The sequence below is a fragment of the Echiichthys vipera genome, assembly GCF_963691815.1.
Source record: "Echiichthys vipera genome assembly, chromosome: 11".
Taxonomy (NCBI): Eukaryota; Metazoa; Chordata; class Actinopteri; order Perciformes; family Trachinidae; genus Echiichthys; species Echiichthys vipera.
Window position 1 is genome coordinate 26,724,428 of NC_139836.1, and position 23,649 is coordinate 26,748,076.

A 23,649-nucleotide genomic window follows, 5' to 3' on the forward strand; every position below is an offset into this window, starting at 1 on the left:
ATAAACAGGTATATAGAGGGGTGTAAATAGGGGTATATAAACATGTATCTGGAGGTATATACAGGGGTGTAAATAGGGGTATATAAACATGTATCTGGAGGTATATACAGGGGTGTAAGTAGGGGTATATACAGATATATATGGATATATAATGAGGTGTAAATAGGGGTATATGCATGTATTTAAACAGGTATATAGAGGTATATACAGAGGTGTAAATAGGGGTATATACATGTATATAAATACGTATATAGAGGTATATACAGAAGCGTAAATAGGGGTGTAGACAGGGTACACAGATGTATATGCAGAAGCACAAACATGGGTATACACAATGCTATATATAGGTCATACAGAGTTATAAATATTGGTACGTATGTAAATAGAATGTATATAAATGAGGGTATATACAGGTTTACAGTATGCAGATGTACAGGTATATATGGACATATTTACATGAGGTATATACAGTGGTATAAAGTGTTTTTGCAGTGTTTACATTGTTTTATTTTGCAGCATCTCCACAGTGAGCGTTTCACTGTGTTTCATTGTGTTTCACAGTTTTGTACAGTGTTTCAACAGTGTTTCAAAAGTGTTTCAACAGTGTTTTACAGTGTGTGCAGGTGGTTATAAGCAGCTGAGCAGATAAGCAGAGTTAATCAGCTCAGAGGAACAGATTAACTCTGCTGATGTCAGCTGAGACCCAAGAACAGCGGCCATGACGCAGGGAGACACCGGGGGGCCCGGAGGAGGAGCCGTGTCCTTTAAAAGTCAAGCTCACTGCTTTCTAACCCTCACATTTACATGTTTCTGATCCTGCACTTGAACTCATCTATTGTTCATACAGCAGCGAGATCACATGACCTGCTGTCTGTCAGTCTGACTTCATGTGTGCAGTGACAGAAGAAGAAACCACATAAATTCAGGGGCAGCAGGTTTACTGAGGGTACACATGGAAACGTTTGACCTGAAATCAAGGACTTAAAAAAAGTCATAGTGGATTATATCAGGAATAAACGTGTAAAAAAGTTCATAAAAAGTCATATTATAGTATGTTGAAAAAAGTAGAAAAATTCATTAAATCATATAAAAGTAGAAAAGTCATAAAAAGTCATAATATAGTATGTTGAAAAAGTAGAAAAGTTCATAAAAAATCATAAAAAGTCATAAAAAAGTAAGTTGAAAAAGTAGGAAAGTTCATAAAAAGCCATAATATAGTATGTTGAAAAAGTAGAAAAGTCATAAAAAGTCATAATATAGTATGTTGAAAAAGTAGAAAAGTCATAAAAAGTCATAATATAGTATGTTGAAAATGTAGAAAAAATCATAAAAAGCCACAATACAGTTTGTTCAAAAAATCATAAAAAGTCAAAATATAGTTTAACATGGGGGTCAATGAGAAACTGCTCTGTTAGCAGACCTGCCCCTAGTGGACACTCAGAGAACTGACGTTTTTGGCACTTCCTGATTGGATCAAACAGGAAGTCGCTGTGGTTGTGGGCTGGGCTTGGGTTCAAACAGCACGTGTGTGTGGTCGGGGGTCAGCTGACGGTCAGGGGCTGAACGTGAGTCATGATGATGTCAGAGGTCAGAGGTCAGAGGTGTGTGTGAGGAGATTAAAGTGAACCTGAGGAGATTTACACTCTGATCCTTTTAACGCAGCACGCAACAAAAACACACACACACACACACACACACACACACACACACACACACTTTCTTTATTATAATTCTTCTCATTGTCGCTGTTGTTTGATTTGCTTGATTTTTCACTGGGTTAGGGTTAGGGTTAGGGCTGGGGTTAGGGTTAGGGTTGGGGTTAGGGTTAGGGTTAGGGTTGGGGTTGGGGTTAGGGTTGGGGTTGGGGTTGGGGTTGGGGTTGGGGTTAGGGTTGGGGTTAGGGTTAGGGTTGGGGTTGGGGTTAGGGTTAGGGTTGGGGTTAGGGTTAGGGTTAGCTTCCCGCGGCTAGTTTCGGGAATTGGGGTCGATATTGTGGAACCGAATCCAATGATTGTGTATGGGAAATTAGCTCGGGGGCAACGGTTTGGCTAATGCGCTATCCCGCACTCCATTCAGTTCCAATGCCGGGTGCTAAATCTCGTACGCTAACATTGTGCTTTCCACGATTGCAACCAAAAAAGTAAAATAATGACATGGGAAAAATATGACAGATACATCTGGATGAGGAGATCTCAAAAATGTCGTTTTGGACGAATTAAAATCATTTTTTTCTTTTCATTTTCACGTTAAAAAAACACTTGACGTAATCTACTGAACAGCCACAAGGTGTCGCTGTTTCTATCTGGTTGACTTCCTGGAGTTGGACCTAACCAAAGTACCCTTTCCGGAATTGGACTTCCATGCGGTAAGTATCTAAGAAGCGTGCCCGGGATAGTTGCTTCTCTGCCCGCTATGTTTTAGAGTGAACCGGGGATATGATCACCTCCCAGGAAGCTGACCACCAAGCGGTATCTACCTCAGACACATGCCAGGGGACAGGCGCTTCACTGGGGGGAAGGTTTCAATGAGAACCGGGGGTAAAGTATAACTCCTGGAAGTGGACCTCCATATGCTACATACATACATACCTCAGACACATGCCCGGGGACAGGTGCTTGACTTGGGGTAAGGTTTCAATGAGAACCAGAGGTAAAGTATAACTCCTGGAAGTGGACCTCCATGGGGTACACACCTCAGACACATGCCCGGGGAACAGGCGCTTCACTGGGGGGAAGGTTTCAATGAGATCCTAGGGTAAGTATAATTCCTGGAAGTGGACCTCAATGGGGTACACACCTCAGACACATGCCCGGGGACAGGTGCTTGACTCAGGGGAAGGTTTCAATGAGATCCTAGGGTAAGTATAACTCCTGGAAGTGGAGCTCCATGGGGTACACACCTCAGACACATGCCCGGGGACAGGTGCTTCTATGCCCGCTATGTTTTAGACTGAACCCGGGATACCTTCCAGGAATCGGACCGTGACCGTGTTGAAGTTGTGGAATCACACCGATTGGTTGATGGCCAATCACGTGACTTAAAGGAAGTGACGCAATTGGCCATCGACCAATCGGTGGTCGCTAACCCTGGAAGTGGGCGTCAACCAACCGTGGTTGCCACATGTGTGCACGACACACGTGGTCAGTTGATTTGGGACTTCGATGTTGCAAGGCGCTCACGGGAAAGCTTCTAAGGTAGGTTTTGTGGAAGTCTTGTTCTTGTCTTGTCATATATATATCATGTAATATAGAGTTTATTTGTCCTTCGTTCCGGGTTAGCAATGCAGCAACCTGAGCTATGGACACCGGAGGATGTGGAGATGTGTCGGATGAATGTACAGAATTCGAGCAACTTACACCAGGCCAGAGAACGAAGGCAAGTGTAGTTTTAAAGATTTAAAGACGCCAGGTCTACTTCCAGGAAAGTTACCAAAAATTAGTTAAAGACAATGTTCAATTCTTGGAATTATACGTTCATCAATGTAACCCTAACCTGTAGCTAAGTGATGCTATTTTCTTTTTTAGATCGAGATGCGCTTGCCAATTGCCAGGAGTGACCAGCCTACTCATATTCTCTGTGGTCATGGGTCTTCTTGGACTCGTGTACACAGTCATCATTTCATGTCTCCATTTTTTTAAATATATTTAAATATAAACCGTGAATCAAAGAAATGCTTTTCTTAATCTTATTGGACTGGAGTAGAATATATGGAAGTGTATGTTGAAATTGTGGAACTAAGGGCTGATTCCTGGAAGTCGATTTGGAAATGCATTCATCCACCCACTGTGGCGCCACAGACATATGCCCAGGGCCTTTGCCTGAAATAGGGCAAGTAGCATTCATCCTTGTCGATATTCTGGAAGTGATGATCCATGGCCATGTCTTACGTTTGGTATGTTGTTGTTGTTGTTTTCTATAGTCGGACTTGTCCGCAAGTGACGAGGAGGAACGCCTGGAACGACGGCTCTCAAAGGAGCACCTCATGGATTTGGTGAGTAGAATTCCTGGAATGTGTTGGTTCAGTCAGTGTAATATACGGAAATGCAATACTCAACCCCAAATATAACACACTCTTTCCATAGGATTGCCATACTGTTGGATCAGTCTCCCCGTCTGGGAAGAGGAAGAGGAAGAGGATGAAGAAGAAGAGGAAGCTGAAGCTCCGTCGCAGAAAGGCCAAGGTGACTACGAGGGATGACGGATCTTCCTCCGAAGAAGTCGCACTTCCGGAAAGAATACCCACTTTTGGTCGACGAAGAGTACTGAACTTCAGCCCCAAATTACTTGCGATGCTCGAGCTGCTTTTCCAGAAAGAAATCGAGACCAAAGTCATCAGGAGACGTCGGATTAGACAGGTCCTGGCCTCTAACCCAGCATTCCTCCGTATTTGCAGCAAACTGCATTTATCTGTTGAAAATGTGAGAAATCGTATCAGAATAATGATAAGAAATGATGGCTCTACTTATAGGTGATGTATCATGTTGTATACAAGTGTATTATATTGTATTTGGAGAAAATAATACAAATAAAGGCTCAAGATTGAATTCCTGAAAATGAACCTCCATGCGGTACATATGTCAGACACATGCCCGGGGACAGGTGCTTCACTTGGGGGGACGGTTCCGATGAGAACCGGGGGTAAAGTATAATTTGTGGAAGTTGACCACCATATGGTAAAAACATCAGACACATGCCCGGGGACAGGTGCTTCACTTGGGGGGACGGTTCCGATGAGTACCGTGGGTAAAGTATAACTCCTGGAAGTGGACCTCCATACGGTAAATATGTCAGACACATGCCCGGGGACAGATGCTTCTATGCCCGCTATGTTTTAGAGTGAACCGGGGATATAATCACGTACCAGGAAGATGACCATCATGCGGTATCTACCTCAGACACATGCCCGGGGACAGGTGCTTCACTGGGGGGGAAGGTTTCAATGAGAACCGGGGGTAAAGTATAATTCCTGGAAGTGGACCTCCATAGGGTACATACCTCAGACATATGCCCGGGAACAGGCGCTTCACTGGGGGGAAGGTTGAGATGAGAACCGGGGGTAAAGTATAACTCCTGGAAGTGGACCTCCATACGGTAAATATGTCAGACACATGCCCGGGACAGGTGCTTGACTCGGGTGAAGGTTGAGATGAGAACCGGGGGTAAAGTATAATTCCTTGAAGTGGACCTCCATGGGTTACTTACCTCAGACACATGCCCGGGACAGGTGCTTGACTCGGGGGAAGGTTTCAATGAGAACCAGAGGTTAAGTATAACTCCTGGAAGTGGACCTCCATGGGGTACTTACCTCAGACACATGCCCGGGGACAGGTGCTTGACTCGGGGGAAGGTTTCAATGAGAACCGGGGGTAAAGTATAATTCCTGGAAGTGGACCTCCATACGGTAAATATGTCAGACACATTCCCGGGGACAGGTGCTTGACTCGGGGGAAGGTTTCAATGAGAACCGGGGGTAAAGTATAATTCCTGGAAGTGGACCTCCATGGGGTACTTACCTCAGACACATGCCCGGGACAGGTGCTTGACTCGGGTGAAGGTTGAGATGAGAACCGGGGGTAAAGTATAATTCCTGGAAGTGGACCTCCATGGGGTACTTACCTCAGACACATGCCCGGGACAGGTGCTTGACTCGGGGGAAGGTTTCAATGAGAACCAGAGGTAGAGTATAACTCCTGGAAGTGGACCTCCATGGGGTACACACCTCAGACACATGCCCAGGGACAGGTGCTTGACTCGGGGGAAGGTTTCAATGAGAACCGGGGGTAAAGTATAACTCCTGGAAGTGGACCTCCATACGGTAAATATGTCAGACACATGCCCAGGGACAGGTGCTTGACTCGGGGGAAGGTTTCAATGATAACCGGGGGTAAAGTATAACTCCTGGAAGTCGAACTCCATGGTAATGAATGAAACATTATTCTTTAAACAGTCTTTTATTTGCATAATTACAGAACTTAGATTAAATACAAATAATTTTCAACAAGACTTATTAGACAATCATTATTACACACTATTATTACACACTATTCACATATTATTCAAATATTATTCGTCATTGGATTTGGATGACGACGACGATGTTCCCGAAGACGCCGACGAGGTGGAGGAGTCCGAGTCCGAGTCCAAGTCCGAGTCAGTGAGCGTTGAAATTTTGGAATGCCCAGGTTGTGGCTCTGGCTCTACCTCTATCGCCTCTGCCGGAGCCTGGCTCTCCTCCTTCTCCTCCTCCCGCATTGCCTGGCTCTCCTCTTTATTATGATTTTAGAAGAAATGGATTTTGGTTAGGGCTGGAAAACAAGAATGTGCATTGGCTACAGAGCTGTCATTACACATTGAAAGGCTCACCAGTATTTCCATCAGGATCCGTCCAGTCCAGGCGGCCACGCATGATGGAGAGTCGGACCATTCTGTCCGCCTGTAGGAGAGTAGGTGAACATTTTTTCATTTTATGCATATGACGGTACATTATAGCCTCACGTCGTTATTCCGGAATAGACACTATTGATAAGACTGACATACGGCCACGGACGTGCGGATATCCCGCAGCTTGGGGGCCCCTGGCAGCCCAAGGTCGGTCCAGCTGCGGGTGAAGTACTCCCCCAGCTTGTGCATCTCTGCCCCGTCCCGGTTAAAGAAGAAGGTTTCTGGCTGCATGAAGAAGCCGGGGAGGAACTTCCTCAGTTTTGAGAACCGGAGGAGCTGCAACATTTCCTTTTCCGAAATCGCGACCACGGCCGGCCGGAACGCCCCGACGGTCTTGTGTTCCATGAGCTGGGAAAGTAAGAAGCAGAAAAGTTTTACTGTAAAGCAAGTTACGGGAGATTGACTTCCAGGAATAGTACCACCATGCGGTAAGTATCTAAGATAGATTCCCGGGATATGTGCTTCTATGCCCGCTATGTTTTTAGAGTGAACCGTGGATGTGATCACCTTCCAGGAATAATACCACCATGCGTTAAGTATCTAAGATAAATGCCCGGGATAGGTGCATGACCTGGGGGAAAGTTTCGATGAGAACCGGGGGCAAAGTCTCATTCCAGGAGTTTGACCTCCATGCAAAGTTACATTCTAGGAATTAGACCCCCATGCGATACTTACCAGAACCACATGCCGAGAACAGTCGCCTGACTGAGGACAAAGATTGTGAGTGAACAGTGGGTAAGTTCAAGTTCCGGAAAAGGGACTATGGATTCCAGGTATTCTACTTCACCAAACTGTCATCATCAATAACTAAACAAACTCACCCTGATTGTGTACATCTTCCCGTACAGCCGGGCCTGCCGGACCTCCTCTTCCGTCATTGAAAGGAACACGCCCTTCCGGCAGCCCGTCGACACCGTCATCATGCCGACCATCATCCCTACCACTGCGCCCAGCTTGGCGGAGCTGTTATAGTTCCCCTCCAAGGCGGTGAAGGCCTTCGGGATTCTGTTCCTGGCCGCCCTGAGGTATGCCAGGATTTGGCCATGTGTCACCAGAGAATCTTTAGGGGAAAAAAACACCACATAAATGACACAGTGACAACAGAATTATCAGAGTATCAACCTTTGAAACCTGCATTGGAACGCACCTGATTTTCTACGTTTGTATTCCAACCTTTGGACTACAACCTGTGCACCCAACCCCTTTTTCCACCCCCGCAACCTCTCCAGAATCGAGCCGAGGATTTCGCCAGTTACGCAAACCTTAGGTATAGAGGAGGCCATGATAAACCTCAGAAACACTTTTATGTCGATGAGGACATGTTTCTGGCTCGAGGGCTTCAATTTTGTCCTCAGGTGATTTAAGTAGCTGATGGTCGAAAAAATGGAAGTCATGAGCTCCGCAAATATGGAAATTAATTCCATCACTTGGATTTGGAAAAGAAAAGAAAAGAAAAGAAAATTTTGGAAAAAACAACGTCATATTCCTGGCAGAGTATGCATTTGTCCAGGAATTGAACAATTTCATATTACGGACAAACATCATCTGATTCCAGGAATTCAACTCACCCAGGTTGGGGCTGAGGCTGCCGGACTTGGAGGAGGAGGAACCAGGCAAGGGAGTGGATGCTGCTGCGGGTGGGGATGAGACTCTGCGGGTAGGAGAATCCTCTGGACTGGTGGCAGGAGGTGGAGGAGGAAACCCTGGGCTCTCAGGAGCAGGAGGCGGAGGAGACTCTGGGCTCTCAGGAGAAGGAGGCGGAGGAGGAGGTGCTGGACCGGTGCGATGAGTACTAGTAGACACTGGAGAGGGAGAAGGAGGTGCAGGCGCTCCTGGAGGAGGGAGACGGGGCAGGTTTTTGACCATACCCTGCACTATGTCCATCTCCCCCACAAGCAACCCCATGACCATCTTTGCCCTCTCCAGGCGTATTACGATTTCCTCCGCCGATGGAGACGCCGGGGTGTGCGTCGGTGTCGCCGCCACCGGCGGTGTCGCCGGGACCGCGGAGGGTGGTGTCGGCGGGTCCGCCTTCTCACTGAGGTTATCATTTATAGCCCGACGTTTGGCCTTCGCCAATAGCCCCGACAAGCGCTTCCCCTGTGGCTTGAGCATTATATTATTGAATGAAAATGGAAGAAAGAACACAGGTTATGTTTTGCACCGATTTGTATCGTACCGGTCTATGGCCATGGGTAGCGATGAGGTGCTTATCCAGCCGGACATATGCTTTCTGGCCCTGGCACCCCTCGATGGGACAACGGAGCTTCCCTCCGTATCGCAGTGTTCTCAAGCTGATTATTAGCCGGCGCTGTTCAGAGTCCTGGACCCCGTGTTGGTCACGGATGTGCCGGGAGAGGCTGGCATACCGGTTGCGGGAAGAGAAATTAAATTAATATTCCGGAAAACAACAAATAATTCAAACCATTAAAAAGTATTCCTACGTTCCGGAAAAAATACGTCTAATTCCATGAATTTAACACGTTGAAAACAACAAATAATTGATATCATTAAAAAGTATTCCTACGTTCCGGAAAAAATACGTCCGATTCCAGGAATTAAAATTGTACCTGAGAGAAAGAGTGTTGTGTCTCACCTTCATCGTCGCTAGATTGTGACATACAGATTTGGCGATAACCCAACCCTCTTATACCCTTGTAGTAAAAAAAAAAAAAAAGAGGCCACTCCCTCTCATTAATTATGCATCAGCAAGGTCATATTCCGGAAAAATTACCTATGATTCCAGGAATTAAACCCGTTAAAATCAATTCCTTTACATTAAGTATAATTTTAGGAAGGGGACCACCGTACGGTAAATATCTAGGACACATGCCTGGGGACAGGTGCATGAGTCGGGGGAAGGTCTCAATGAACACCAAGGGTAAAGTATAACTCCTGGTAGTGGACCACTACACGGTACATACCTCAGACATGTGCCCGCGGACAGGTGCTTGACTCAGGGGAAGGTTGAGATGAGAACCGGGGGTAAAGTATAATTCCTGGAAGTGGACCTCCATAGGGTACATACCTCAGACACATGCCCGGGAACAGGCGCTACACTGGGGGGAAGGTTTCAATGAGAACCGGGGGTAAAGTATAACTCCTGGAAGTGGACCTCCATAGGGTACATACCTCAGACACATGCCCGGGAACAGGCGCTACACTGGGGGGAAGGTTTCAATGAGAACCGGGGGTAAAGTATAACACCTGGAAGTCGAACTCCATGATAATGAATGAAACATTATTGTTTAAACAGTCTTTTATTTGCATAATTACAGAACTTAGATTAAATACAAATAATTTTCAACAAGACTTATTAGACAATCATTATTACACACTATTATTACACACTATTCACATATTTTTCAAATATTATTCGTCATTGGATTTGGACGACGACGACGATGTTCCCGAAGATGCCGACGAGGTGGAGGAGTCCGAGTCCAAGTCCAAGTCCGAATCAGTGAGCGTCGAAATTTTGGAACGCCCAGGTTGTGGCTCTGGCTCTACCTCTATCGCCTCTGCCGGAGCCTGGCTCTCCTCCTTCTCCTCCTCCCGCATTGCCTGGCTCTCCTCTTTATTATGATTTTAGAAGAAATGGATTTGGGTTAGGGCTGGAAAACAAGAATGTGCATTGGCTACAGAGCTGTCATTACACATTGAAAGGCTCACCAGTATTTCCATCAGGATCCGTCCAGTCCAGGCGGCCACGCATGATGGAGAGTCGGACCATTCTGTCCGCCTGTAGGAGAGTAGGTGAACATTTTTTCATTTTATGCATATGACGGTACATTATAGCCTCACGTCGTTATTCCGGAATAGACACTATTGATAAGACTGACATACGGCCACGGACGTGCGGATGTCCCGCAGCTTGGGGGCTCCTGGCAGCCTAAGGTCGGTCCAGCTGCGGGTGAAGTACTCCCCCAGCTGGTGCATCTCTGCCCCGTCCCGGTTAAAGAAGAAGGTTTCTGGCTGCATGTAGAAGCCGGGGAGGAACTTCCTCAGTTTTGAGAACCGGAGGAGCTGCAACATTTCCTTCTCCGAAATCGCGACCACGGCCGGCCGGAACGCCCCGACGGTCTTGTGTTCCATGAGCTGGGAAAGTAAGAAGCAGAACAATTTTACTGTAAAGCAAGTTACGGTAGATTGACTTCCAGGAATAGTACCACCATGCGGTAAGTATCTAAGAGCGTGATCACACTATCCTTTTGGCCGCGGCCAAAACCGGTTTTTCAGCTAAAGTCTAGTACCTTTAAGTAGTGTGAGCGCACCCGCTCCGCGCTCAACTGGGGCCAGCTGGCCCTCCACGGCCCGCTTGAAATAGGTGGGCTTTAGCGGAGCCGTTTGCACATGTACGAGCACGAGCGTGCGCACGTGTACGCGCACGAGCACGAGCCCTACGGCAGTAGCGTTATGTCCGCCTGTTCGGACATGTAAATAGAAGGACGGACCATGCGCGGACATTTAACAACAACAACAATGGCGGTGAAAGGTTCATGTTGGTGTGATGCGGAGGTGGAGTGTTTACTGCAGATTTGGTCGGATGAAAATATTCAAAAACAGTCGACAAGACGCACAAAAACTCCGAGGTCTATGGAAAGATTTGTAAACAAAGCCACACACACGCGATCAATGCGTGTGACGTGTTACGGCTTGAAGGCGTATGGACAGCAAGAAGTATTGGCCGAGGCCCTGGTAGTGTGAGTACAAACGGGGCTGGGGCGCGGGGGGGAGAGGGAGGGGGGACAAGTACCCTAAAGTCCGGGTCTCGGTCCGGGAGGATAGTGTGAGCGCGACCTAAGATAAATGCCTGGAATATGTGCTTCTATGCCCGCTATGTTTTTAGAGTGAACCGTGGATGTGATCACCTTCCAGGAATAATACCACTATGCGTTAAGTATCTAAGATAAATGCCCGGGATAGGTGCATGACCTGGGGGAAAGAGTTTGACCTCCATGCAAAGTTAAATTCTAGGAATTAGACCCCCATGCGATACTTACCAGAACCACATGCCGAGAACAGTCGCCTGACTGAGGACAAAGATTGTGAGTGAACAGTGGGTAAGTTCAAGTTCCGGAAAAGGGACTATGGATTCCAGGTATTCTACTTCACCAAACTGTCATCATCAATAACTAAACAAACTCACCCTGATTGTGTACGTCTTCCCGTACAGCCGGGCCTGCCGGACCTCCTCTTCCGTCATTGAAAGGAACACGCCCTTCCGGCAGCCCGTCGACACCGTCATCATGCCGACCATCATCCCTACCACTGCGCCCAGCTTGGCGGAGCTGTTATAGTTCCCCTCCAAGGCGGTGAAGGCCTTCGGGATTCTCTTCCTGGCCGCCCTGAGGTATGCCAGGATTTGGCCATGTGTCACCAGAGAATCTTTAGGGGAAAAAAACACCACATAAATGACACAGTGACAACAGAATTATCAGAGTATCAACCTTTGAAACCTGCATTGGAACGCACCTGATTTTCTACGTTTGTATTCCAACCTTTGGACTACAACCTGCACACCCAACCCCTTTTTCCACCTCCGCAACCTCTCTAGAATCGAGCCGAGGATTTTGCCAGTTACGCGAACCTTAAGTATGGAGGAGGCCATGATAAACCTCAGAAACGCTTTTATGTCAATGAGGACATGTTTCTGGCTCGAGGGCTTCAATTTTGTCCTCAGGTGATTTAAGTAGCTGATGGTCGAAAAAATGGAAGTCATGAGCAAATATGGAAATGAATTCCATCACTTGGATTTGGAAAAGAAAAGAAAAGAAAATTCCGGAAAAACAACGTCATATTCCTGGCAGAGTATGCATTTGTCCAGGAATTGAACAATTTCATATTACGGACAAACATCATCTGATTCCAGGAATTCAACTCACCCAGGTTGGGGCTGAGGCTGCCGGACTTGGAGGAGGAGGAACCAGGTAGGGGAGTTGATGCTGCTGCGGGTGGGGATGAGACTCTGCGGGTAGGAGAATCCTCTGGACTGGCAACAGGAGGTGGGGGAGGAAACCCTGGGCTCTCAGGAGCAGAAGGCGGAGGAGACTCTGGGCTCTCAGGAGAAGGGGGCGGAGGAGGAGGTGCTGGACCGGCGGGATGAGTACTAGTAGACACTGGAGAGGGAGAAGGAGGTGCAGGCGCTCCTGGAGGAGGGAGACGGGGCAGGTTTTTGACCATACCCTGCACTATGTCCATCTCCCCCACAAGCAACCCCATGACCATCTTTGCCCTCTCCAGGCGTATTACGATTTCCTCCGCCGATGGAGACGCCGGGGTGTGCGTTGGTGGAGCCGCCACCGGCGGTGTCGCCGGGACCGCCGGGGGTGGTGTCGGCGCGGCCGCCTTCTCACTGAGGTTATCATTTATAGCCCGACGTTTGGCCTTCGCCAATAGCCCCGACAAGCGCTTCCCCTGTGGGTTGAGCATTATATTATTGAATGAAAATGGAAGAAAGAACACAGGTTATGTTTTGCACCGATTTGTATCATACCGGTCTATGGCCATGGGTAGCGATGAGGTGCTTATCCAGCCGGACATATGCTTTCCGGCCCTGGCACCCCTCGATGGGACAACGGAGCTTCCCTCCGTATCGCAGTGTCCTCTGGCTGATTATTAGCCGGCGCTGTTCAGAGTCCTGGACCCCGTGTTGGTCACGGATGTGCCGGGAGAGGCTGGCATACCGGTTGCCGCATACGGGGCACTTTTTCTTCTTTTGTTTCTAAGGCAGAGAAATAAAATCAATATTCCGGAAAAAATACGTCTAATTCCATGAATTTAACACGTTGAAAACAACAAATAATTGATATCATTAAAAAGTATTCCTACGTTCCGGAAAAAATACGTCCGATTCCAGGAATTAAAATTGTACCTGAAAGAAAGAGTGTTGTGTCTCACCTTCATCGTCGCTAGATAGTGACATACAGATTTGGCGATAACCCAACCCTCTTATACCCTTGTAGTAAAAAAAAAAAAAAGAGGCCACTCCCTCTCATTAATTATGCATTAGCAAGGTCATATTCCGGAAAAATGACCTATGATTCCAGGGAATTAAACCCGAAGTCGAACTCCATGATAATGAATGAAACTACCGAACTGCTGCATCTCTTGGATCCCGCCTCCTGCTCTGGTACGTGCTGACGTGTTACGGTGACGTATTACGTTATTTCCGGTGCTTGTGTGTTGGTCACTCGTTGTTGTTTCACTGTCAGCTGCTCTCGCTAAATTCAACTGTTTTTGCTATAATATTCACCACAGCGGCTAACTACCGCTTAACATTTAAACATCCACTAGTTCTACACAAGCACTCACAGCTCTCCTTCTTTCAGCCGCTTTCTGGCTAATTAATCGTTACACGCTGTTAGCCACTTTAGCTTAGCAGTTAGCTTCACGGCTGGTGATGGCTTCCCCCGCTCTCTCTCCTGCTCTCTCTTGCTCGGAGTGTCGTATGTTTAGCTACTCCTCTGCCTCCTTTAGTGATAATGGTAAGTGTAATAGGTGTAGTGTATTTGTAGTGCTGGAGGCGAGGCTCAGTGAGTTAGAGGCACGGCTCTGCACCATGGAAGCTCAGTCTTACGCTACAGTAGCTAGCCAGCCACCTACAACTTTAGCCGGTGCGAAGCCACATAGTGTAGCGTTAGCTCCTGCTTGCCCTCCCCCGGCAATCCCTGAGCAGCCAGGGTCCTCCTGGGTGACTGTGAGAGGAAAGCATAGTTCTAAATCGAAGCCCATGGTTAACCATCCGCCCGTTCACGTTTCAAACAAGTTTTCTCCACTCAGTGACACGCCTGCTGAGAAAACAACACTGGTTATTGGCAGCTCCATTTTGAGAAACGTGAACTTAGTGACACCAGGGACAATAGTAAAATGCATCCCAGGGGCCAGAGCGGGCGACATTGAATCCTATTTGAAACTTCTGGCTAGGGATAAACGTAAATATGGTAGGATTGTTATTCACGTCGGCGGTAATGACACCCGATTACGTCAATCGGAGGTCACTAAAATTAATGTGGAGTCGGTGTGTGCTTATGCAAAAACTATGTCGGACTCCGTAATTTTCTCTGGTCCCCTGCCCAACTTGACTTGCGATGACATGTATAGCCGCATGTCATCATTCCGTCGCTGGCTGTCTGGATGGTGCCCGGTAAATAATGTGGGCTTCGTAGATAATTGGCAGTCTTTCTGGGGAAAACCTGGTCTTATTAGGAGAGATGGTATTCATCCTACTTTGGAGGGTGCTGCTCTCATATCTAAGAACCTGGACGCAGTTGTTAGCGGTCTAAAACCATGACAACCCAGTGTTGGGATCAGGAAGCAGAGTCGCAGTTTAATACACCTCTCTGCGCTGCCCTTATCGCAGGTGCCCAGGAAGCAGAGTGGCAGTCTTACACACCTCTCTGCGCTCCCTGTGAAGCATTTTCCAGCTCAGTTTAGTATACAAACACTGTCTGCCCCACGATCATTTAAATTAAACAGATCAAAAATGAACAGAAGAGGAGCTATAAAGAAAAACTTGATACAAATCAACGCAAAATCTGCGACAATGCAACAATATCAGAAAATAAAATGTGGACTTTTAAACATTAGATCTCTCTCATCTAAAGCTGTATTAGTAAACGATCTGATATCAGACAACCATATTGATTTACTCTGTCTGACCGAAACCTGGCTGCGTCCCGAAGAATATGTTAGCCTAAATGAATCCACTCCTCCCAGTCATATTAATACTCATATTTCTCGAGGCAGTGGTCGAGGAGGAGGCGTTGCAGCTATTTATAATTCAGGCCTATTAATAAACCCTAAACCTAAACTAAATTATAATTCATTTGAAAGTCTTGTTCTTAGTCTTTCACATTCAACCTGGAAAACTGTGCAGCCAATTATATTTGTTATAGTGTACCGTGCTCCTGGTCCGTACTCTGAATTTCTGTCCGAATTCTCAGAGTTTCTGTCAAATTTAGTCCTTAAATCCGACAAAGTAATAATTGTAGGTGATTTTAATATTCACGTGGACAGCGATAATAATAGTCTCAGTATCGCGTTTATCTCTCTATTAGATTCGATTGGTTTTAGTCAGAGTGTACATAAACCTACTCACTGTTTTAATCACACCCTCGACCTTGTTTTGGTTTATGGTGTGGAAATTGATGACTTAATAGTCTTTCCACAGAATCCTATTTTATCAGACCATTATTTAATAACTTTTGAATTCATATTACAGGACTACTCACCACTGGGTAAAAGTGTCTACACCAGATGTTTATCTGATAGTGCTATAACTAAATTTAAGGAAGCGATTCCATCTGCATTTACTTTAATGCCTTATCCTAATATTCAAGATTCCTGCACTAACGTTAGTTTCTCTGAAATTGATCACCTTGTTGAAAGTGTTGCAGGCTCTCTAAGAACAACACTTGACTCTGTTGCTCCTTTAAAAAAGAAGATAATGAAACAGAGGAAGTTAGCTCCGTGGTATAACTCACAAACCCGTGAATTAAAACAAATATCGCGAAAGTTGGAAAGTAAATGGCGCTCCACTAAACTGGAGGAATCTCACTTAGTTTGGCAAGAAAGTCTTAAAACCTATAGGAAGGACCTCCGTAATGCCAGAGCAGCATATTACTCATCTTTAATAGAGGAGAATAAGAACAATCCTAGATTTCTTTTCAGCACTGTAGCCAGGCTGACAGAGAGCCACAGCTCTATTGAGCCATGTATTCCTATAACCCTCAGTAGTAACGACTTCATGACCTTCTTTAATGACAAAATTATAACTATTCGAGACAAAATCAACTCGCTTGGCACTATTTTTTCATCAAACCCAGGAACCTTACAAACTGTACGACCTGATATATTCTTGGACTGCTTTTCTACAGTCGACCTTAACAAATTAACCTCTACTATTTCAGCATCAAAACCTTCTACTTGTCTTCTAGACTCTATTCCAACTAGGTTACTCAAAGAAGTGTTACCTTTAGTTGACACTCCTGTATTAGATAAGATTAACATGTCTTTATCAGCAGGTTATGTACCAATGTCTTTTAAAGTAGCTGTAATTAAACCTCTTCTTAAAAAGCCCAGTCTTGATCCTGAGGTACTAGCCAACTATAGACCTATATCTAACCTTCCTTTTCTCTCTTAGATCCTCGAGAAATTAGTTGCCAATCAGTTGTGTGACTTTTTACATAATAATGAGTCATTTGAGGATTTCCAGTCAGGATTTAGAGCAAATCATAGCACTGAGACAGCACTGGTGAAAATTACTAACGACCTTCTAATAGCTTCAGACAAAGGACTTGTCTCTGTACTTGTCTTACTAGATCTTAGTGCTGCCTTCGACACTATTGACCATCACATCCTGCTACACAGACTAGAGCATCTGATCGGCATTAAAGGAACCGCACTGAGCTGGTTTAAGTCATATTTATCAGATAGATCTCAGTTTGTACATGTTAATGACAAATCCTCCATGCACACTAAAGTTAGTCACGGAGTCCCACAGGGTTCTGTCCTTGGACCGATTCTTTTCACCTTATATATGCTTCCCTTAGGAAATATTATAAGGAAGCACTCCATAAATTTTCATTGTTATGCTGATGATACACAATTATATTTGTCGATCAAACCAGAAGAAACCCATCAGTTAGATAAACTTCAAATGTGCATTAAGGAAATAAAAAGCTGGATGACCTGCAATTTCCTGATGTTAAACTCAGACAAAACTGAAATTATTGTACTTGGCCCCAAAGGCCTCCGAAATTCAATAGCTAAAGACATTGTTACTCTGGATGATGTTGTGTTGTCCTCCAGCACCACAGTAAGGAATCTGGGTGTTATTTTTGATCAGGATATGTCCTTCGATTCTCACATAAAACTAACAACAAGGACTGCATATTTTCACCTGCGTAATATTGTGAAAATTAGGAACATTGTGTCTCAGAAAGATGCAGAGAAACTTGTTCATGCATTTGTTACTTCTAGGCTGGACTACTGCAACTCCTTATTATCAGGCTGCTCCAATAAGTCTGTTAAGAGTCTCCAGTTGGTCCAAAATGCTGAAGCTCGTGTACTAACTAAAACAAATCAAAGAGAACATATTTCTCCTGTATTAGCTTCTCTGCACTGGCTACCTGTAAAATCTAGAATAGAATTTAAAATCCTTCTCCTTACCTATAAAGCTCTTATTGGTCAGGCTCCGTCGTATCTTAAAGAGCTCATAGTACCGTATCACCCAACTAGATCTCTGCGCTCTGAGAATGCAGGGCTACTTGTCGTTCCTAGAGTCTCCAAAAGTAGAATGGGAGGCAGAGCCTTCAGCTACCAAGCTCCTCTCCTGTGGAACAAACTCCCAAATGTTATTCGGGAGGAAGACACTGTCCCCTTATTTAAAAGTAAACTTAAAACTTTCCTTTTTGATAAAGCTTACAGCTAGGGCTTACGATGAGACTTTATTCTGCTTAATTATGCTGCTATAGGCCTAGTCTGCCGGGGTATAATACTTTTCCTGATACTCTGAGCTTCTGTCCTCTCCGTCTGAATCATTCATGTCCCATCAATGCATGTTACTAATTCAGCTTCTTCCCCGGAGCTGTTTGTGCTTTGTCGTCTCGCAGGTCTCTGCTGATCGTGGTGGTGCTTGCTGCCGTGGTCCTACATGACGCTTCCTGCTGCTATTGTCACTGTTACTCATATATACTATCACTAGTTTAATAAACTATAAAATGTGTAGCTGTATCGTAGCTGCTATTGCCACTACTCATCATTGATCATGTTTGCCACCATAATTATTATCATTTTCATGTTCTGTCACCTTAGCTGTGCTTGTTTCTACTATTCTGTTGTATTAACTGCCTTAACATATACGTTATATTCACATTACTTTAAATATTATAGTTACTGTTAGGCTTTGCTTGCATCTCTGGAAGTGTGTCTGTCTGTCTCTCCCTGTCCATCTGTGTGTCTTTTCTCTCTTTCTCTCTCCTTTTCTTCCTCCCCAACCGGTGCAGACAGATGTCCGTCCTCCACAGAGCTGGGTCTGTCTGACGTTCCTGCCTGTAATAGGGAAGGTTTTCGTTGCCACCGTACTCTACAGAGGAATTGTTGGGTCTATTTAAATCATAAATAAGTCATTGAGTGTGGTCTTTACCTACTCTGTAAAGTGTCCTGAGATAACTTTTGTTATGATTTGACACTATAAATAAAATTGAATTGAATTTAATTGAAACATTATTGTTTAAACAGTCTTTTATTTGCTTAATTACAGAACTTAGATTAAATACAAATATTTTTCAACAAGACTTATTAGACAATCATTATTACACACTATTATTACACACTATTCACATATTATTCAAATATTATTCGTCATTGGATTTGGACGACGACGACGATGTTCCCAAAGACGCCGACGAGGTTTAGGAGTCCGAGTCCGAGTCCAAGTCCGAGTCCGAATCAGTGAGCGTCGAATTTTTGGAACGCCCAGGTTGTTGCTCTGGCTCTGGCTCTACCTCTATCGCCTCTGCCGGAGCCTGGCTCTCCTCCTTCTCCTCCTCCCGCATTGCCTGGCTCTCCTCTTTATGATTATTTTAGAAGAAATGAATTTGGGGTAGGGCTGGAAAACAAGAATGTGCATTGGCTACAGAGCTGTCATTACACATTGAAAGGCTCACCAGTATAGGTGATAGGTGCATGACCTGTGGGAAAGTTTCGATGAGAACCGGGGGCAAAGTCTCATTCCAGGAGTTTGACCTCCATGCAAAGTTAAATTCTAGGAATTAGACCCCCATGCGATACTTACCAGAACCACATGCCGAGAACAGTCGCCTGACTGAGGACAAAGATTGTGAGTGAACAGTGGGTAAGTTCAAGTTCCGGAAAAGGGACTATGGATTCCAGGTATTCTACTTCACCAAACTGTCATCATCAATAACTAAACAAACTCACCCTGATTGTGTACGTCTTCCCGTACAGCCGAGCCTGCCGGACCTCCTCTTCCGTCATTGAAAGGAACAAGCCCTTCCGGCAGCCCGTCGACACCGTCATCATGCCGACCATCATCCCTACCACTGCGCCCAGCTTGGCGGAGCTGTTATAGTTCCCCTCCAAGGCGGTGAAGGCCTTTGGGATTCTCTTCCTGGCCGCCCTGAGGTATGCCAGGATTTGGCCATGTGTCACCAGAGAATCTTTAGGGGAAAAAAACACCACATAAATGACACAGTGACAACAGAATTATCAGAGTATCAACCTTTGAAACCTGCATTGGAACGCACCTGATTTTCTACGTTTGTATTCCAACCTTTGGACTACAACCTGCGCACCCAACCCCTTTTTCCACCCCCGCAACCTCTCTAGAATCGAGCCGAGGATTTTGCCAGTTACGCAAACCTTAATTATGGAGGAGGCCATGATAAACCTCAGAAACGCTTTTATGTCAATGAGGACATGTTTCTGGCTCGAGGGCTTCAATTTTGTCCTCAGGTGATTTAAGTAGCTGATGGTCGAAAAAACGGAAGTCATGAGCTCCGCAAATATGGAAATGAATTCCATCACTTGGATTTGGAAAAGAAAAGAAAAGAAAATTCCGGAAAAACAACGTCATATTCCTGGCAGAGTATGCATTTGTCTAGGAATTGGACAATTTCATATTACGGACAAACATCATCTGATTCCAGGAATTCAACTCACCCAGGTTGGGGCTGAGGCTGCCGGACTTGGAGGAGGAGGAACCAGGTAGGGGAGTGGATGCTGCTGCGGGTGGGGATGAGACTCTGCGGGTAGGAGAATCCTCTGGACTGGTGGCAGGAGGTGGGGGAGGAAACCCTGGGCTCTCAGGAGCAGAAGGCGGAGGAGACTCTGGGCTCTCAGGAGAAGGAGGCGGAGGAGGAGGTGCTGGACCGGCGGGATGAGTACTAGTAGACACTGGAGAGGGAGAAGGAGGTGCAGGCGCTCCTGGAGGAGGGAGACGGGGCAGGTTTTTGACCATACCCTGCACTATGTCCATCTCCCCCACAAGCAACCCCATGACCATCTTTGCCCTCTCCAGGCGTATTACGATTTCCTCCGCCGATGTTGACGCCGGGGTGTGCGTCGGCGGAGCCGCCACCGGCGGTGTCGGTGGAGCCGCCACCGGCGGTGTCGGTGGAGCCGCCACCGGCGGTGTCGCCGGGACCACCGGGGGTGGTGTCGGCGCGGCCGCCTTCTCACTGAGGTTATCATTTATAGCCCGACGTTTGGCCTTCGCCAATAGCCCCGACAAGCACTTCCCCTGTGGGTTGAGCATTATATTATTGAATGAAAATGGAAGAAAGAACACAGGTTATGTTTTGCACCGATTTGTATCGTACCGGTCTATGGCCATGGGTAGCGATGAGGTGCTTATCCAGCCGGACATATGCTTTCCGGCCCTGGCACCCCTCGATGGGACAAGGCGGAGGAGACTCTGGGCTCTCAGGAGAAGGAGGCGGAGGAGGAGGTGCTGGACCGGCGGGATGAGTACTAGTAGACACTGGAGAGGGAGAAGGAGGTGCAGGCGCTCCTGGAGGAGGGAGACGGGGCAGGTTTTTGACCATACCCTGCACTATGTCCATCTCCCCCACAAGCAACCCCATGACCATCTTTGCCCTCTCCAGGCGTATTACCATTTCCTCCGCCGATGGAGACGCCGGGGTGTGCGTTGGTGGAGCCGCCACCGGCGGTGTCGCCGGGGCCGCCGGGGGTGGTGTCGGCGCGGCCGCCGGCGGCGCTGTCGGCGGGTCCGCCTTCTCACTGAGGTTATCATTTATAGCCCGACGTTTGGCCTTCGCCAATAGCCCCGACAAGCACTTCCCCTGTGGGTTGAGCATTATATTATTGAATGAAAATGGAAGAAAGAACACAGGTTATGTTTTGCACCGATTTGTATCGTACCGGTCTATGGCCATGGGTAGCGATGAGGTGCTTATCCAGCCGGACATATGCTTTCCGGCCCTGGCACCCCTCGATGGGACAACGGAGCTTCCCTCCGTATCGCAGTGTCCTCTGGCTGATTATTAGCCGGCGCTGTTCAGAGTCCTGGACCCCGTGTTGGTCACGGATGTGCCGGGAGAGGCTGGCATACCGGTTGCCGCATACGGGGCACTTTTTCTTCTTTTGTTTCTAAGGCAGAGAAATTAAATTAATATTCCGGAAAAAATACGTCTAATTCCATGAATTTAACACGTTGAAAACAACAAATAATTAGGGATGCTCGATATTGGCTTTTCTGCCGATATCCGATATTGTCCAACCCTTAATTTCCGATACCGATATCACCTGATACCGATATATGCAGCCTTTTTACACCAAAATTCATCACATATCACCTTTTATGGAATTAACACATTATGCCTAATTTTATTGTGATGCCCCACTGGATGCATACATAAATGCAACACGGCTTTTCAAAAGTAAACACAGTCTGTACAAAATAAGTTATTGAAAAAAGTGCCATTCATTTAATTGTTTGTGTTTTTAGAGAGAATATTTAGCCTCAAACACACTACAGACATTATCAACACAAGGAAGATGCATAGCTTCAGTCCAGAGTAGTAAACAAACATAGTTCTCTTTTCCCAGACTGAGTAACGACTGAGCCGGAACTTGGCAAATAATACAATCAATAAATTAGCAGTTAAGCTCAACATGCTAACCTGCATTGGATCTAACGGATACAGCACCAGAAATTAGCTTCTCGACGTGACTGTAAACAATGCTGTACAGTTCGGGTACAAGCACTGGTCTGAGAAATACTTGTGACTGGGCGTTATACAGACATAACGGGGCTCGAGAAACTCCACACGTTTGGTGAATCCGGCATCCTGAACGATAGCAAAAGTCTGTTTCTCAGTGTCGGCTGTTGCTTCTTTTCATCACTTTGCTGCACAGATGTAGCGTTTAACTCCGCATGATTCTTCTTGGACCACGGACATCTCATGCACCGGGAGAGCTGAAGCTTGTTAGCCACGGTTAGCAACCTACAAGTGAAGCGTGTTGTTGTGTTATACGTCATCAAGCACGCGCCTGTAAACGGCCCGTGTTGCATTCAGGTACACTCGGAAATGCTGAAGCCTACAGAACTAACATCGGATGTAAAAACCTGATACCGATAATTCCCGATATTACATTTTTAACTCAATATCATATCCCTACAAATAATTCAAACCATTAAAAAGTATTCCTACGTTCCGGAAAAAATACGTCTAATTCCATGAATTTAACACGTTGAAAACAACAAATAATTCATGTCATTAAAAAGTATTCCTACGTTCCGGAAAAAATACGTCCGATTCCAGGAATTAAAATTGTACCTGAAAGAAAGAGTGTTGTGTCTCACCTTCATCGTCGCTAGATTGTGACATACAGATTTTGCGATAACCCAACCCTCTTATACCCTTGTAGTAAAAAAAAAAAAAAGAGGCCACTCCCTCTCATTAATTATGCATCAGCAAGTGTAGCAGGACGCAGTCATTTGGCCTGTGACATCACGCAGGAGGCGGCCCCAGCCAATTGCGGTGGGTAAAGGCCGCATAAAAGGGGGGTGGAGAGTACCTGTCTTCCTCTTGCTTGCCTGGGGCCAGGCCACGTCATTTCCTGGTGTCCGTCACTTCCGCCCCTCTGTTAGTAGAGGCTAGCTTGGGTGTTGCTGCTGGCTGCATGCTGCTCACCGCTTCGTACTGCTCCGTACGCTGCTCGCTGCTGGTTGTTTTCGTGTAGCGCCGAACTCTCCCCGCGCTGCGTTGGCCGCGACTGCCTGACCGGCTAAAGATGTCTATGTAGCGGCTTAGCGCCGGCTAATCTGACCACTAAACCACTGCTGCTTTGCCTGGTTTGAGCTGTGTGCCTGGCTGGAGCTGCTTGCCTCGCTGGAGCTGCTTTGCCTTGCTGGAGTTAACGTGTCTCGCCGAACCTCCTTGGCGTTTAGACACCGCTTATTGCTGCAGATCGATTGCTTGCTGTACCACCTTTTGCTGCTGTGCTTGAGCCCCCATTGCCGCCTCGGCCGTCTCGGCCCCCGTCTGCTCTGTTTGGCTTTGACTGTTGGGCTGGCTGGGTGTCTTCGGTGCTGCCCGTCGCTGCCTGGGCGTACCTGTGGTTCAGCAACGCTGTCGCTTCATTTATTCTTGTGTGTGTGTGTGTGTGTGTGTGTACACTCCTGGAAGTGGACCTCGGTACATACCTCGGACATGTGCC

General features: G+C 46.4%; 1 protein-coding gene across 1 annotated transcript; it reads right to left on the reverse strand.

The window, feature by feature from the left end:
* Positions 1-9,813: 9,813 nt before the first annotated feature.
* LOC310953443 (uncharacterized protein) lies at positions 9,814-22,418 on the reverse strand (the record flags this gene model as incomplete). The annotated part of the gene is made up of 11 exons (XM_083922481.1): positions 22,110-22,418; positions 21,349-21,576; positions 20,787-21,269; positions 20,128-20,707; positions 19,387-19,625; positions 12,938-13,165; positions 12,327-12,858; positions 11,591-11,829; positions 10,288-10,539; positions 10,114-10,183; positions 9,814-10,016 (listed from the first exon to the last, which is right to left on the reverse strand). The coding sequence occupies exons 1-11, from the start codon at positions 22,113-22,115 to the stop codon at positions 9,814-9,816; spliced, it is 3,060 nt and encodes a 1,019-aa protein (XP_083778607.1). The 5' UTR covers positions 22,116-22,418.
* Between the last annotated feature and the right edge of the window lie 1,231 nt (positions 22,419-23,649).